The 12,678-nt window shown below is 42.6% G+C and overlaps 1 protein-coding gene across 1 annotated transcript in view; it reads left to right on the top strand.

Moving 5' to 3' along the window:
- slc39a11 (solute carrier family 39, member 11) overlaps positions 1-10,857 on the top strand; it is a 51,491-nt gene extending 40,634 nt beyond the window's left edge. The window contains exon 4 of the mRNA XM_048610835.1: positions 9,654-10,857. Within this exon, the coding sequence (XP_048466792.1) occupies positions 9,654-9,662 (9 nt within the window). The 3' untranslated portion in view covers positions 9,663-10,857. The remainder of the gene's footprint in view (positions 1-9,653) is intronic.
- The last annotated feature ends 1,821 nt before the right edge of the window (positions 10,858-12,678 follow it).

The raw sequence follows: 12,678 nt of genomic DNA, 5'->3' as shown, positions 1-12,678 counted from the left end.
TTTGTGGTTTTTCACTTAACTGAGGACATTCTCAGGAGACGGGCTGAGTCACAGTATGAAAATAGTTGCGCTCTCCAGGCAGCCTCATCATCTTCTGTCTTAGCACAGAGCCTGTGAAGATGTGAGCTTCCTTGTCACAAAAATATATTACCCCAGGATGTAGATCAGAGGAAGCAGACATGCTTATGGTTGAATACCAAACATACTTATGCAGGTAAGATAGTAAGGGGCCATAAAGCAGGTGAAAGATGTGCAGGATTCCAAGGGTATGTAGGGGAACAGTATTTATTTAACTGTATTCCCTTCCCTTGTTTTATGTGCATTGGGAATGTCTAATTTGAAACTTTAACTTCATAACATCTCAATCCACAATCTGTCCTGATGAAGCATGAATGACAGTTGCTTATTTGTGGAGCGCTGGGCAGCTGAGAATTAGGTGCTTGATCGCAGGTCTCCATTTGATGATCTCGCCATACAAGCCTCCTATGTTTTCTCAATTCTATAGTGCAGCCATGCAAGCTGCTTATTATTGTGTAATTGAGTTGAGGCAGTCACTTCCTGTCAGATGCTGGTTATAATTTTTATTTATAATCTCTTGAATGATGGAGTAGGCTTGAGCTAAATTGTTCACGTACCTTGTACATTTCTAGATTCGAGAGCTAGGGGGAATAGTCTAGAAATTAGGGCCAGATTGTCCAGGAGAGATGTTAGGAAGCACTTCTACACTCTGAGCATAGAGGTTTGGAGCTGTCTTCCACAAATGGCAGTTGATGCTTGAATCAATTGTAATGATAAATCTGAGATAGACAATTTTTTTATTAAGTAAAGCTATTAAGGGCTGTGGGCTGAAGGCAGGTATAATAGAGTTGGATCACAGATCAGGGGTGGCGCAGTGGTTCAGTGGTTAGCACTGCTGCCTCACAGCACCAGGATTCTGGGTTTGATTCCTGCCCTGGGCAACTGCCTGTGTGGAGTTTGCATTTTCTCCCCGTGTCTGTGTGAGTTATGTTCGGGTGCCCCTGTTTCCTCCCACAGTCCAAAGATGTGCAGGTTAGGTGGATTGACCATGCTAAATTGCCCATAATGTCCAGGGATGTGCAGGCTGGGTGTATTAGCCATTTGGAAATATAGGGTAGGGAGATAGGGTGGGATGCTCTTCAGAGGGTCGGTGTGGAGTCGATGGGCCGAACGACCTGCTTCCACACTGTAGGGGTTCTATGAGCCATGATCTTCTTGAAGGGCAGAACAGGCTGAAGGGGCTGAATGGCCTCTTCCTGTTCCTACGGCCAACAGAAAAATGTTTCAGAGAGGAAATGGAGGTGGCTGGTCACAGTTTGCTAATCTTGGAGGCTCTGCAGGCGGTGCCATTTCTCCATTGTCATCAGAGTAGTTAGCAAGGTTTTGCCTGCAACAGTTGCCGATTGGATACCAGCAAAAATGCAACATTTATTACAAACTCACTCTGTACGTGTTCACAATCTCTGGGTAGGTCTCCAGTCAAGAAATGAAGTGAGATAGTGACACTGAGCAATCTTGTCAGCTGACTGTTAGCCTGCATGAAATGATTGAGCAAGAACACAGAAGCTTGGTTGATTTAAGAATAGGATGTTGAAGTACATCATAATGTTCAGTTTGAACTGAGAAAAGTGATGATCAGCAGGTCTGGCAGCATTTATGGAGAGAGAAGCAGAGTTAATGTTTCAAGTCCAATATGACTCTTCTTCAGAAGCCGGCATTCCTCCTCACTTGTCTTAGCTTATTTTCTTAAAACTTGAGCCTTGTCTTTACTGCCTCTGAGTTTAATGCTTATTATGTTCTACTGTCTAATCTCCCATCTTCCACCTTAATCAAAATCGAACTCATCCAAAATCTGCTGCTTTTATCTAAGTCCCCCCTTACTTATCACTTGTGGTCTCACTGATTTACTTTTGGCACTTGCTCCAGCGCCTCTATAAAAGTGTCTCTGTGTCAAATTTTGCTTTGGAGCAGAGTCATAGAGGTCTCCAACACAGTAAAAAGGTACTTTGTCCTGTCGAATCCGCGCCAATGAGAAACAATCACCTCAATATTCTAACCCTATTTCCAACACATGGCCCATAGCCTTGTTTGCCTTGGTATCACAAATGTACATTTAAGTACTTCTTAAATGTTATGACGAATTCTTCCTCTACTACCCTTATAGGCAGTGGGTTCCAGATTCCCACCACCTTCCGACTGAAAAACATTTTCCTCACATCTCCTCTTAAACCTTCTGCCCCTTAGCTTAAATCTATGCTCCCTGGTCAAGTATCCCTCCAGCAAGGGAAAAGTTTCTTCCTGTCTTCCCTATCTCTACATCCATAATTTTATACATCTGAATCAAGTTCCCTCTCAATCTCCTTTGCTGTGAGGAAAACAACCCTAGCCTGTCCAATATCTCTTCATGACTGAAGCTGTCCAGCCCCGGTGACATCCTGGTAAATCTCAATGTAAGAGCAAATTACTGCAGATGCTGGAATCTGTACTGAAAATGACAAATGCTGGAGACCACAGCAGGTCAGACAGCACCATGGAGAGGGAGCAAGCTAGTGTTTCGAGTCTAGATGACTATTTATCAGAGCTGATGAAGAGTCATCCAGACTTGAAACGTTAGCTTGCTCCCTGTCCATGGATACTGTCTGACCCACTGTGATCTCCAGCATTTGTTGTTTTCAGTCCTGGAAAACCAAATCCAGTGCAATCACATCCCATTGTGCAAAACTTTATCTGTTGGCCTAACCAACATTTTATATAGTTCCAGCATAACCTCTCTGCCCTCAAACTCTATGCCTTGACTAACAAAGGCAAGTATCATGTATGCCTTCTTAATCACTTTATGCACCTGTCCTGATACTTTAAGGACCGGTGAACATGCACACCAAGGTCCCTCTGATCCTCAGTGCTTCCCAGGGTCTTACCCCTCATTATGTATTCCCTTGCTTTGTTTGTCCTGCCCAACTGCATCACCTCATATTTATCCAGATTGAACTCCATTTGCCACTTATCAGCCCACCTATATCCTCCTGTAATCTAAGGCTATCCTGGTCAGTTTTTACCACCCCACCAATTTTCGTATCATCTGCAAACTTACTGATAAACCCTCCTACATTCAAATCTAAATCATTTATACAAACCACAAACAGCAAGGGCCACAACACTGACCCCTGTGGGATCCCACTGGACCCAGCCTTCCATTCAGGAAAACACCCCTCAACCATCACCCTCAGCTTCCTCATAGTTCTGAGGAAGGGTCACCAGACCCGAAACGTTAACTCTGTTTTCTCCTCCACAGATGCTGCCAGACCTGCTGAGCTTTTCCAGTAACTTTGTTTTTGTTCCTGATTTACAGCATCCGCAGTTCTTTTGGTTTTTACCCTCTGCTTCCTGTCACTCACCCAATTGTGGATTCAGTTTGTCAAATTTCCTTGGATCCCATGGGCTCTTACTTTTGTTATTTGTCTCCCATGTGGAACCTTATCAAAAGCCTTGCTGAAGTTTAAGTAGACTACATGGCCCTCAACACACATCTGATCACCACTTAGAAAAATTCAGTCAAGTCGGTTAGATATGACCTCCCTTAACAAAACCATATTCTTGATTAATCCCTGTCTCTCCAAATGTCCTGCAGAATTTCTTCCAATTGCTTCCTCACCTAACTGACTGACCCTGTAATTCCCTGGTTTACCCCTTCTCCCTTCTTGAAAGATTGGTCGTGACATTGATCTTTGATAGAGTCTGAAAAAAAATTCAAGTACAGTACCACATCGGCTGCCCTCTAGTTCTGTGGTCCTTATCATGTGGCTAGAGAGGATTGTAAGTTGACCTTCTCCCTGATTACTATATCCATGTTGTCCCTCCCATAAGTGAACACTGACCAAAAGTATTACTTTATAACCCTACCTATGTCCTCTGGCTCCAAGTGCAAATTATTGCTGTGGTCCTTAAAGGGTCCTACTCTTCTCTTTGTTATCTTTTTACCCACAATGTACCCTGTAAAACAACTTGGGGTTTTCCTTTATTTTTCCTGCCAGTATCCTTTCATGTCCCCTTTTAGCTCTCCTGATCTGCTTTCTAAGTTCCCTCTTGCACATAATGTACATTTCTCGGACTTATGCTATTTTGAGCCCGCAGTATCTGCCGTAAGCCCATGTTTTTCTCTTAATGCTATATATTCCTCGTTATCTGCTATTCACAGGATTTGATGATCCCACTTTTATTCTTTCTTGGAACATGCTGCCTCGTCTTCTCCCTATTTCCTTCTTGAATGCATCCCACTCTTCTGAACAGATTTACCTGAAAGTATCCTTCCAGTCCCCTCTAGCCAAACCACATCTGATCTTGTTAAAATCGGCCTTCTCCCAGTTGAGAACTTTGATTACAGGCCTATCCTTATCCTTTTCCATAACAATCTTAAATCTGTGGAGTAACGATTACTGTCTGCAAAATGCTCCCACTGATAATTTAGCCACTCGCCCAACTTCATTATTTAAAATAAAGTCTAGGACCGCCCCTCTCTTATAGAACCATCTATACAAAGAGTTGAAAACCTCTCTTGGATGTGTTTTAAGAATTCTGCGCCTTCTAAACCTTTCACACTATGATCTTGTTGAAGAAGTTGAAATCCCCTACTATCACTACTGTATTACTTTTACACTTCTCTGACATTTGCCTACACATCTGCTCCTCTATTTCTCTTGGACAGTTAGGGGCCCTATAGTACGCTCCCAGCAATGTAATTGCTCCTTTTTGGTTTTTAAGTTCTACTCGTATGACTTCATTGGAGGAACCTTCTAAGATGTCACCCGTCCTTACTTCTGTAATAGATTCCCTGATCAAAATTACGACACTGCTTCCTCTTTTACCTCCTTCCCTGTCTTGGCTGAACGCTCTGTTTCCTGAAATATTGAGGTGCCAATCCTGCCCCTCTCTCAAACATGTATCAGTGACGGCAATGATATTAATTTGCACCCTCAAAGTATCTGAATGGCTCTGTGGATCTAAGTTGCTGCAGAAAGGATTTCAGCTTTGCATCAGCAACAAGTCTTTAGGGTGTAAAATTGAGTGCCGACGTCTGAGCTGCCTCTGAGGGCCAGGAGAGTACGAATTCCTGTTACAAGGTGTAGAAGACTGTGGAATCCACTGTGTGAGCCAGTAAGCTGGAGCTGGTGGGTCTTCCAGCAAATAGTCTTATTTTATAGCAAAAAAAGGTCTCCTTTCTCAGCAAACAGACTTCATGAAAACAACACGCTAGAGCAAATTGCCCACAGATTGTGTGTACAAAGTGTCGCTACATGCTAGAGGTAGCCAATCATACGACCGAAAGCGCAGCAAATTTTCAAAATAACAATGATGTTTCTCCAAAAAAATGCAGCAAGGAGAGGCTAGATACATATTGCGAATTTTGTATTAAATCTTTTGCAGACATGACAGCAATACTGGCTCAATGTGTGATTGCTGATGGAATTAACCAATCCTTCCATTCAGGGAGCAGTGGTCTAACTACGTGCTGTCTGTTTTGGCTGTGTGCATTAAGCCCTGTCTCTGGATCTGTTCTGCATTTGTATTATAATGAAAGCATTGATATAAAGAGAAGCTGCTTTGCGCCAAAATTATCATGACAGCAAAATGCTCCTTTCATGAAGAACCAAAAGCTGACAAAACATTCAAGTCACTCAGCTACTTGACAAAAGTAATGTTTTGCAGTATAATGAGCTTAATAATTAAAAGGAGCTTTTTCTTTTAATAATTCTTTTGTTTTTGCACTGAATAGTCGAGGGTTAGCATTTTTCGACAAACAGGCTAGCAGTCCACGCTACATTTGATTTGAATGCAACGAGGTAAAATCCTGAAGATTGCAATCACGTGGAGTGTTCATTGGTGTTTCCTTTTGTAATATTTTATTTATTTATAGAATCCCTACAGTATGGAAACAGGCCCTTTGACCCAACAAGTCCACACTGATCCTTGGAACATCCCAACCTAACCAATCCCCCTAATCTACACATCCCTGAACACTACGGGCAATTTAGCATGGCCAATCAACCTAACCCGCACATCTTTGGACTGTGGGAGGAAACCGGAGCACCTGGAGGAAACCCACGCAGACACGGGGAGAATGTGCAAACTCCACACGGACAGTCGCCCGAGGGTGGAATTGAACCCAGGTCCCTGGTGCTGTGAGGCTGCAGTGCTAACCACTGAGCCACTGTGCCGCGATGCTGTATACCTGTTGAGATTCATTTCTGAGTATTAATTTATTACTCACATTGATAAACCGAGTGCACAGGATCAGATTTTGTTGGGATTTCCTTCAGATATCTGGTGAGAAAATGAAACCAGAACTAGAAATTGGGCTCATTTCTTGCGAGTTCCCAAGTAGCTTGGAGCGCCCATTAGTGAAAGCTTTGGTGAAACCTCCGTTGGGCACGAGATGCCCAAACAGGAGGATCCCTTTCAGGCTGCAGAAAGACAGCTTGGTTTTACCTGCTGGCTTCTCTAACTGGCATAGACACCACCAGTGACTGGCAACATTACTCAGGGCAGGGGGGAAGAGATTAAGGGCCTCAATTTGCCCAAATGTGGACAGGCCTGGCAGGTGTGTTGATAATGGGTACTGCTGCCTTGGCACCTGATTGTTTACAGTAACCCAACAACCCTGCTCCCATGGGTGGTATTTGTGGGGTGGATGGCTGTAACATTCTACTGCTAAAATCTGAAAGATGTATTTTTTAAAATTCATCCATGGGATGTGGGCATTGCTGGCTGAATCAGCATTTATTGCCCATCCCTAATAGCCCAGAGGGCAGTGTAGTGTTTGTAACAAGATCAGCCAGGTGGACCTCATAGAATATGAGTTTCCTGATTGGCGCTGTCAATCTGGTCTGGCAGAAAGTGCAGTCCAAACTTTGAAGGCAGGCTTAAAGAAACAGCCTACAGCTTCACTAGAAACCAAACTGTCCTGGTTCCTATTTGATTATAGGACCACCCTTCACGCAACTACAGGGAAAGCTCCAGCACAGTTGCTAATGGGGACAGGACTCCGCATCAGGTTAAATCTGATCCTCCTGGACCTGGGACTGGGGTTGAAATGGCATCAGGAACGCCAGTGCCAGACACAAGACTCTGCAAAGTGAGAGAGATAGTTTACTTCAGGGATGAAGTTTGATGTTGGAACCACAGGAATGGCCCTGCATGGGTAAGAGGTATGGTCAGCACGAGGTCAGCTCCAAGTTCAGCAAGATGCAATGGCCCTGAACTCGTGGACCATATAAAGACTGCAAACTCACAAATGGTGTGGGAGCAAAAAGTGCCTGGATCCCTGACAGCCTTTCCAACTGAACCGGAACTGATGGGTGCTCCCACTTCATCAAGTGTTGAAGATAGCTCGGAATCTGAGATGGACACGGTGGGTGTCACTGCCTCGATGCCTTTGCTGCCTGAAGAAGAGAATGTGTTTCTTCCGAGAAGCTCCGGGTGCAACAGGCAAGCTGCTGTGTGTTGGGGGAATCTGACCCGGTGCTAAAACGTCCCGAGAGGAGCTACAAAAAAAAGAACTGGCCTGTGTCCTCAGACTGAGAGGGGGAAGAGTGCAGTGATTGTAACGAGGTCAGCCGTGTAGGCCTCAGGACAGGAGTTCCCTGATTGGGGATGTTAATCTGGTCCAATCAGGGAGCCCTGGCTGACAGATAAGAACAGGAGTGTCAGACATCCTGTTCACTCTGAGACCAGGCTCTGAAGTAGCTGGATCAGTGTCAAGGATTCTCCACGTGTAAATAAAGGGTGACTTGGTGACAGAATACTGGCCTCTGTGAAGTTATTTCAGGAAGTTTTGAGTCAAACACATTGCTGTGAGTCTGAAGTCCCATGTAAGCCAGACCAAGTATGGATAGCAGTTATTTTACCGAAAGGACATTAGTGAACAAGATGGATTTTTCCAACAATCAACAATGGCTTCATAGTCATCATTTGACTCTGAATTCCACATTTTCTTTTAGTGGTTTCATATTCCACCATCTGCCATGGCTGTATTTGAATTCAGGTCCCCAGAATATTACCTGGGTCAATGCATTAATATTTTAGCAATAATACCACTAGTCCATTGCCCCCCCTGAACAGGGGGAACATCTAAATGGAAATACTGTAAGTTCAGGATGAAGGCCAGAGGTTTGTTTTTCTTCCTGTTTGTAAGTATTTTTATATGGCATGGCCATTTAAGCACCCAGCTTGTTGAAAGGAAGCTAAGCAACTTTTACTTTGGTTTGGCTTTTTTTATTTTGGTCATCAAGAGATGGCAGAGTCTCAATTTGGCTTGGACTTATTCAACATTTGGCAGGTACTTGGATGTACACGATTTGTAAAGGTCATCAATTTTTGAAGAGCTGGAGTTAAAATTGCTGGAAGTGCAACATCAAACAAACCTTTGAAAGTTGCACTATTTTCTCACATCTTAAAGTACTTTTGCTTTCTGATCCTTGTTTATGACGTAGTGCTTTTCCTGCAGTCACATCACATGTTAATGATGTCACCCTGGTGGTGGTCTCATTGCAGGTCGGCTCAGCATCCATATCTTTTATCCTCTCTCGTTCACCTCTCCCTCGGGAAAATTTACTTCTTTCAATAAACCTTACTTAAATTGCCACTTCCTCCTCTCTCTACCCAATTCCCACTTTCAACCAAATTCACAGACTTAATGGCTTGGCCTTTGTTTCAGTCGGGTGAAATCTTCCTCTCACTGACTGTGTTCCTTACATACTCTGCAGAGATACTCAACTGTTTCTGGCCCACCTCAGCACATAAGTTCTGGTTTGGAAGGCCCATGAATGGCCTTTTCAACTCAACATCAATTAAGACTCTAAAGTGGTCAATCAAAGGCCTCAACTCACTGCCAGCTCAATTCCATGGCTCCCTGGCAGGCATGATAAGTGGCTCATTTTCCAACTGGGGTAAGTGCAGTGTGTGCTTGGGTCAAACACCTCATACAGTCATAGAGCTGTACAGCCCGGAAACAGACCCTTCTGTCCCACTCCTCCATGTCAACCAGGTATCCTAAATTAATCTAATCCCATTTGCCAGCACTTGCTCCATTTCCCTCTAAAACCTTCCTATTTATACACCCCTTGAGATACCTTTTAAATGTTGTAACTGTACCAGCCTCCACCACTTCCTCTGGCAGCTCATTCCATACACGTACTGCCCTCTGCATGAAAATGTTGCCCCTTAGGTCCCTTTTATATCTTTTCCCTCTCACCTTAAACCAATGCCCTCTAGTTTAGGGCTCCCCCAGCCCAGGGAAAAGACCTTGACGATTCACCCTATTCATGCCCTACATGATATTATAAATCTCTTTGAAGTCACGCCTCAGCCTCCGATGCCAAAGAAAATAGCCCCAGCCGATTCAGCCTCTCCCTCAAACGCTCTATCCCTGGCACGTCCTTGCAAATATTTCCTGAACCCTTTCAAGTTTCACGACATCTTTCCTACAGCAGGGAGACCAGAATTGAATGCAGTATTCCAAAAATGTCCTGTGCAGTCGCAACATGATCTCCCAAATCCTATACTCAATGCACTGACCAATAAGGGCAAGCGAACCATTCGCCTTCTTCAGTACCCTGTCTAACTGTGACTTCTCTTTCAAGGAACTATGAACCTGGGCATGGAAAGACAGAAAATAAAAAGCAGAACGATAAGATGGAAAACATATGCTGCAATTTGAGCTTGAAGAATGAAGGCAGTGGATGAGGTGCCAATCCAATTGACTGCTTTGTTTTGGCTGGCATTTAGTTTCTTGAGTGTTGTTGGAGGTGCACTAATTCAGACAAATGGGGAATGTTTCATCACATTCCTGAATTTCTGCCATTGAATGTCAAGGAAAGATGCTTAGATTCTGCCTTGTTGTGGTTGCATGAGTTGTTTGCTGATCAGCTAAATATATTTGAAGTTAATGTGAATGGGTGAAATATTTAATAGATCTGGGACAAACTTTAATGGAATGTGACTTTATCCAGATTTCATGCAACTCGGTTTAATGTCAGAAAGCGCCGAATGACGTGGATAGTTCCTTCAATTATAAGTAATTAAAATGGCCTCTAACAGTCACCTTGGGTTGCAGCCAGATGCGTATGGTCACCAAAGGATTTTCATTGTTTAACAACTGGTGTAAAAGAGAATGCTAAACATTTAGTGATGCTTAGAAAACGTATGAAGCAACATCAATGCTTTCCTCTGCAACTAAGACACGTTGCAATGTGGAAACAGTATTCACTTGGTGTTTGTTGAGCATAATTTAACTGTTTGACTGATAGATGAACGTGCATTTTCCTGTGGTTCCTTTCGGAAGATATGTATTGCTAGCATGTTTTAAGTGGTAATTATCTTATCTAGTGGGCCATGGAAATTCTTTCTTGTGTCTGGTTGAGAAGATGGATGATGACACCCAGGCAATGTAAATAAGACCAGCTAGCTGAGGGAGAGGGTTTGTCTCTTAGTTCTGTCAGCCATTATAAACATAAAGAGGGAAAGGTCAGTTGCAAGACATTTTGAAACTGGGAGTATTGCGAAGTACAGAATGTTTCGTACTGGCCATAAACCAACAAGATGTCTGATTTGTAATCTGTGTTTGGAATTATTTGAGTAACTGAATTACCTTTGACCTCTGCTAGCTACTGGATGTGAAATAAAAGGCATTATGGAAAAGTCTGCTATTTGGTATTCCGCAAGTACAGTTCATTTGTAAAGCTTCTAAAACGGTGACCATTAAACCAGGCAGATTGCAAATACATGCACCACTCTTAATTGTAAGGGATTCTGCATAATTTTACGTGTACCAGTTTGTTACTAGTGCCTGCCAATGCTAAGAACTTTGTTGCAGCTTCCTGAATTGCCTGTATGAAGCTGCCCTTTTTAAGGAGGCAGCAGACAGAAGTTAGGCTGTTATAAAGGAAAGAAAATAAAGACTTGCATTTAAAAATGTGATGAAAGGTGTATGTGCTGTTTTACTTTTGGAATTAGATGATTTGAAAATAAAGGCAAATGGATTTTGGTTAGCCCTTTTGAAAGATCAGAGTTAATGTGGAACATTGACCTAAATACATCCGATTTAAGAAAACATCTGACAGTGCCTGAGAGAATGTCTGTGGTGTTAAAGGATAAACTGTTTATACTATTGGGTTTATGACAGGCAGAGTACACTATTGAGGCAATTATTTTAGTTTTAGCTTCAGAACTAACATTTGAAGTTTTAGTTCAGAAGAACCCAGACTCTCCAAACAGGAGAATGAAGTCCGTCCAGGAAAACCAGTCCCTTCAGCAGAACTAGTTGCTTGTCTACGTAGCTTCCAAGTCAGGAGAGTTTGGACAGCAATCTTCAAGTTGTTAGACCTGAAAATATCTCGGCCATCAGAACTGGGAAAGATCCATGTCAGTAGACTCTGAAAGGATTCGTAGAGCAAAAGTCTTAAAAGTCCAAGGGAAAGAAACTGGGTAATATCAGTCATGTAAAGATTTTAGTCAAACTGGAATTGGAGTAATATTTCTTTGGGATTGAGTTTCTGTAGTGAATGATGTTGGGAAACAGTTTGTTTTCATTTTTGTGTTAATAATTTTTGTCTTCTATATGTGGCTTTATTTGTTTGTTTCTTCTTCTGTGTCATGACTTGTGTTTGTTTGTGTTCTGCAGCCTAATGTGGAATGTGTTTCAGTGATTAACTAACTGCAAAGAATTAAACATTTGACCTAATAAACCACTATTTTGGGTTTGGACTTGTCCCAGCTGTCAGTAATAGAGGACTATAACTGTAGTAATCTTCATGACTACCAGATGTTCTAAAGCACTTTAAAGTCAATCAATTGCTTTTGAAGTGTGGTCATTGTTTACATGTTAGTAAAACAGTGGCCACTTTGCATACAGTAAACTCTCAGAAACAGCCATCTAGTAATGACAGTATAATGTGTTTGTGTGATGGGTCTGGTTAGACCCCATTTGGAGTACTGTGAGCAGATCTGCGCACCATACCTTAGGAAGGATAAATTACTTGGAGGAAGTACATGGGAGGTTTATATGAATTATACCTAGACTTCAGGGTTAAGTTTTGAGGAGAGATTATACAAATTAGACCTGTTTTTGTCTTGAATTTAAAAGGCTAAGGGGTGATCTGATTGAAGTCTTCAAAATGTTAACAGGAAAAGACAGAAGACGAAGATAAAATATTTCCGCTAGTTGGGGACTACAGTGCATATATTACAAATTAGCGCCAGACCATTCAGGACAGATATTTCGAAGCAGTTCTTCGCACAAGTAGTGGCAGAGTTTTGGAACTATTTTCCACAAATGACTGTTGATCTAGACCAGTTGTTAGTATTAAATCGGAGATGGATAAATTTTTGTTAAGCAAAGGTATTAAGGGACATGGTCTAAAGGCAGGTATATGGAGTTAGGCCACTGATTAGCCATGATCTCCCTGAATGGTGGGACAAGCTCAAGGTGCTGAAAGGCCTACTCCTGTTCCTATGATTATGAGATAAATATTGGCCAGGGCCTTGGGGATAACATCCTTTCTTAAAATGGTGCGGTGGGTTTTTACCTCTACCTGAGACAGCAGATGAGATCAAGATTTAACATCTTATTGGAAAGATGGCAGCTCCTTCTCTCCTGCATTGTACTGA

Source organism: Rhincodon typus, chromosome 23 (assembly GCF_021869965.1).
Source record: "Rhincodon typus isolate 14 chromosome 23, sRhiTyp1.1, whole genome shotgun sequence".
NCBI lineage: Eukaryota > Metazoa > Chordata > Chondrichthyes > Orectolobiformes > Rhincodontidae > Rhincodon > Rhincodon typus.
This window is presented reverse-complemented; position numbering and strand designations above follow the sequence as displayed.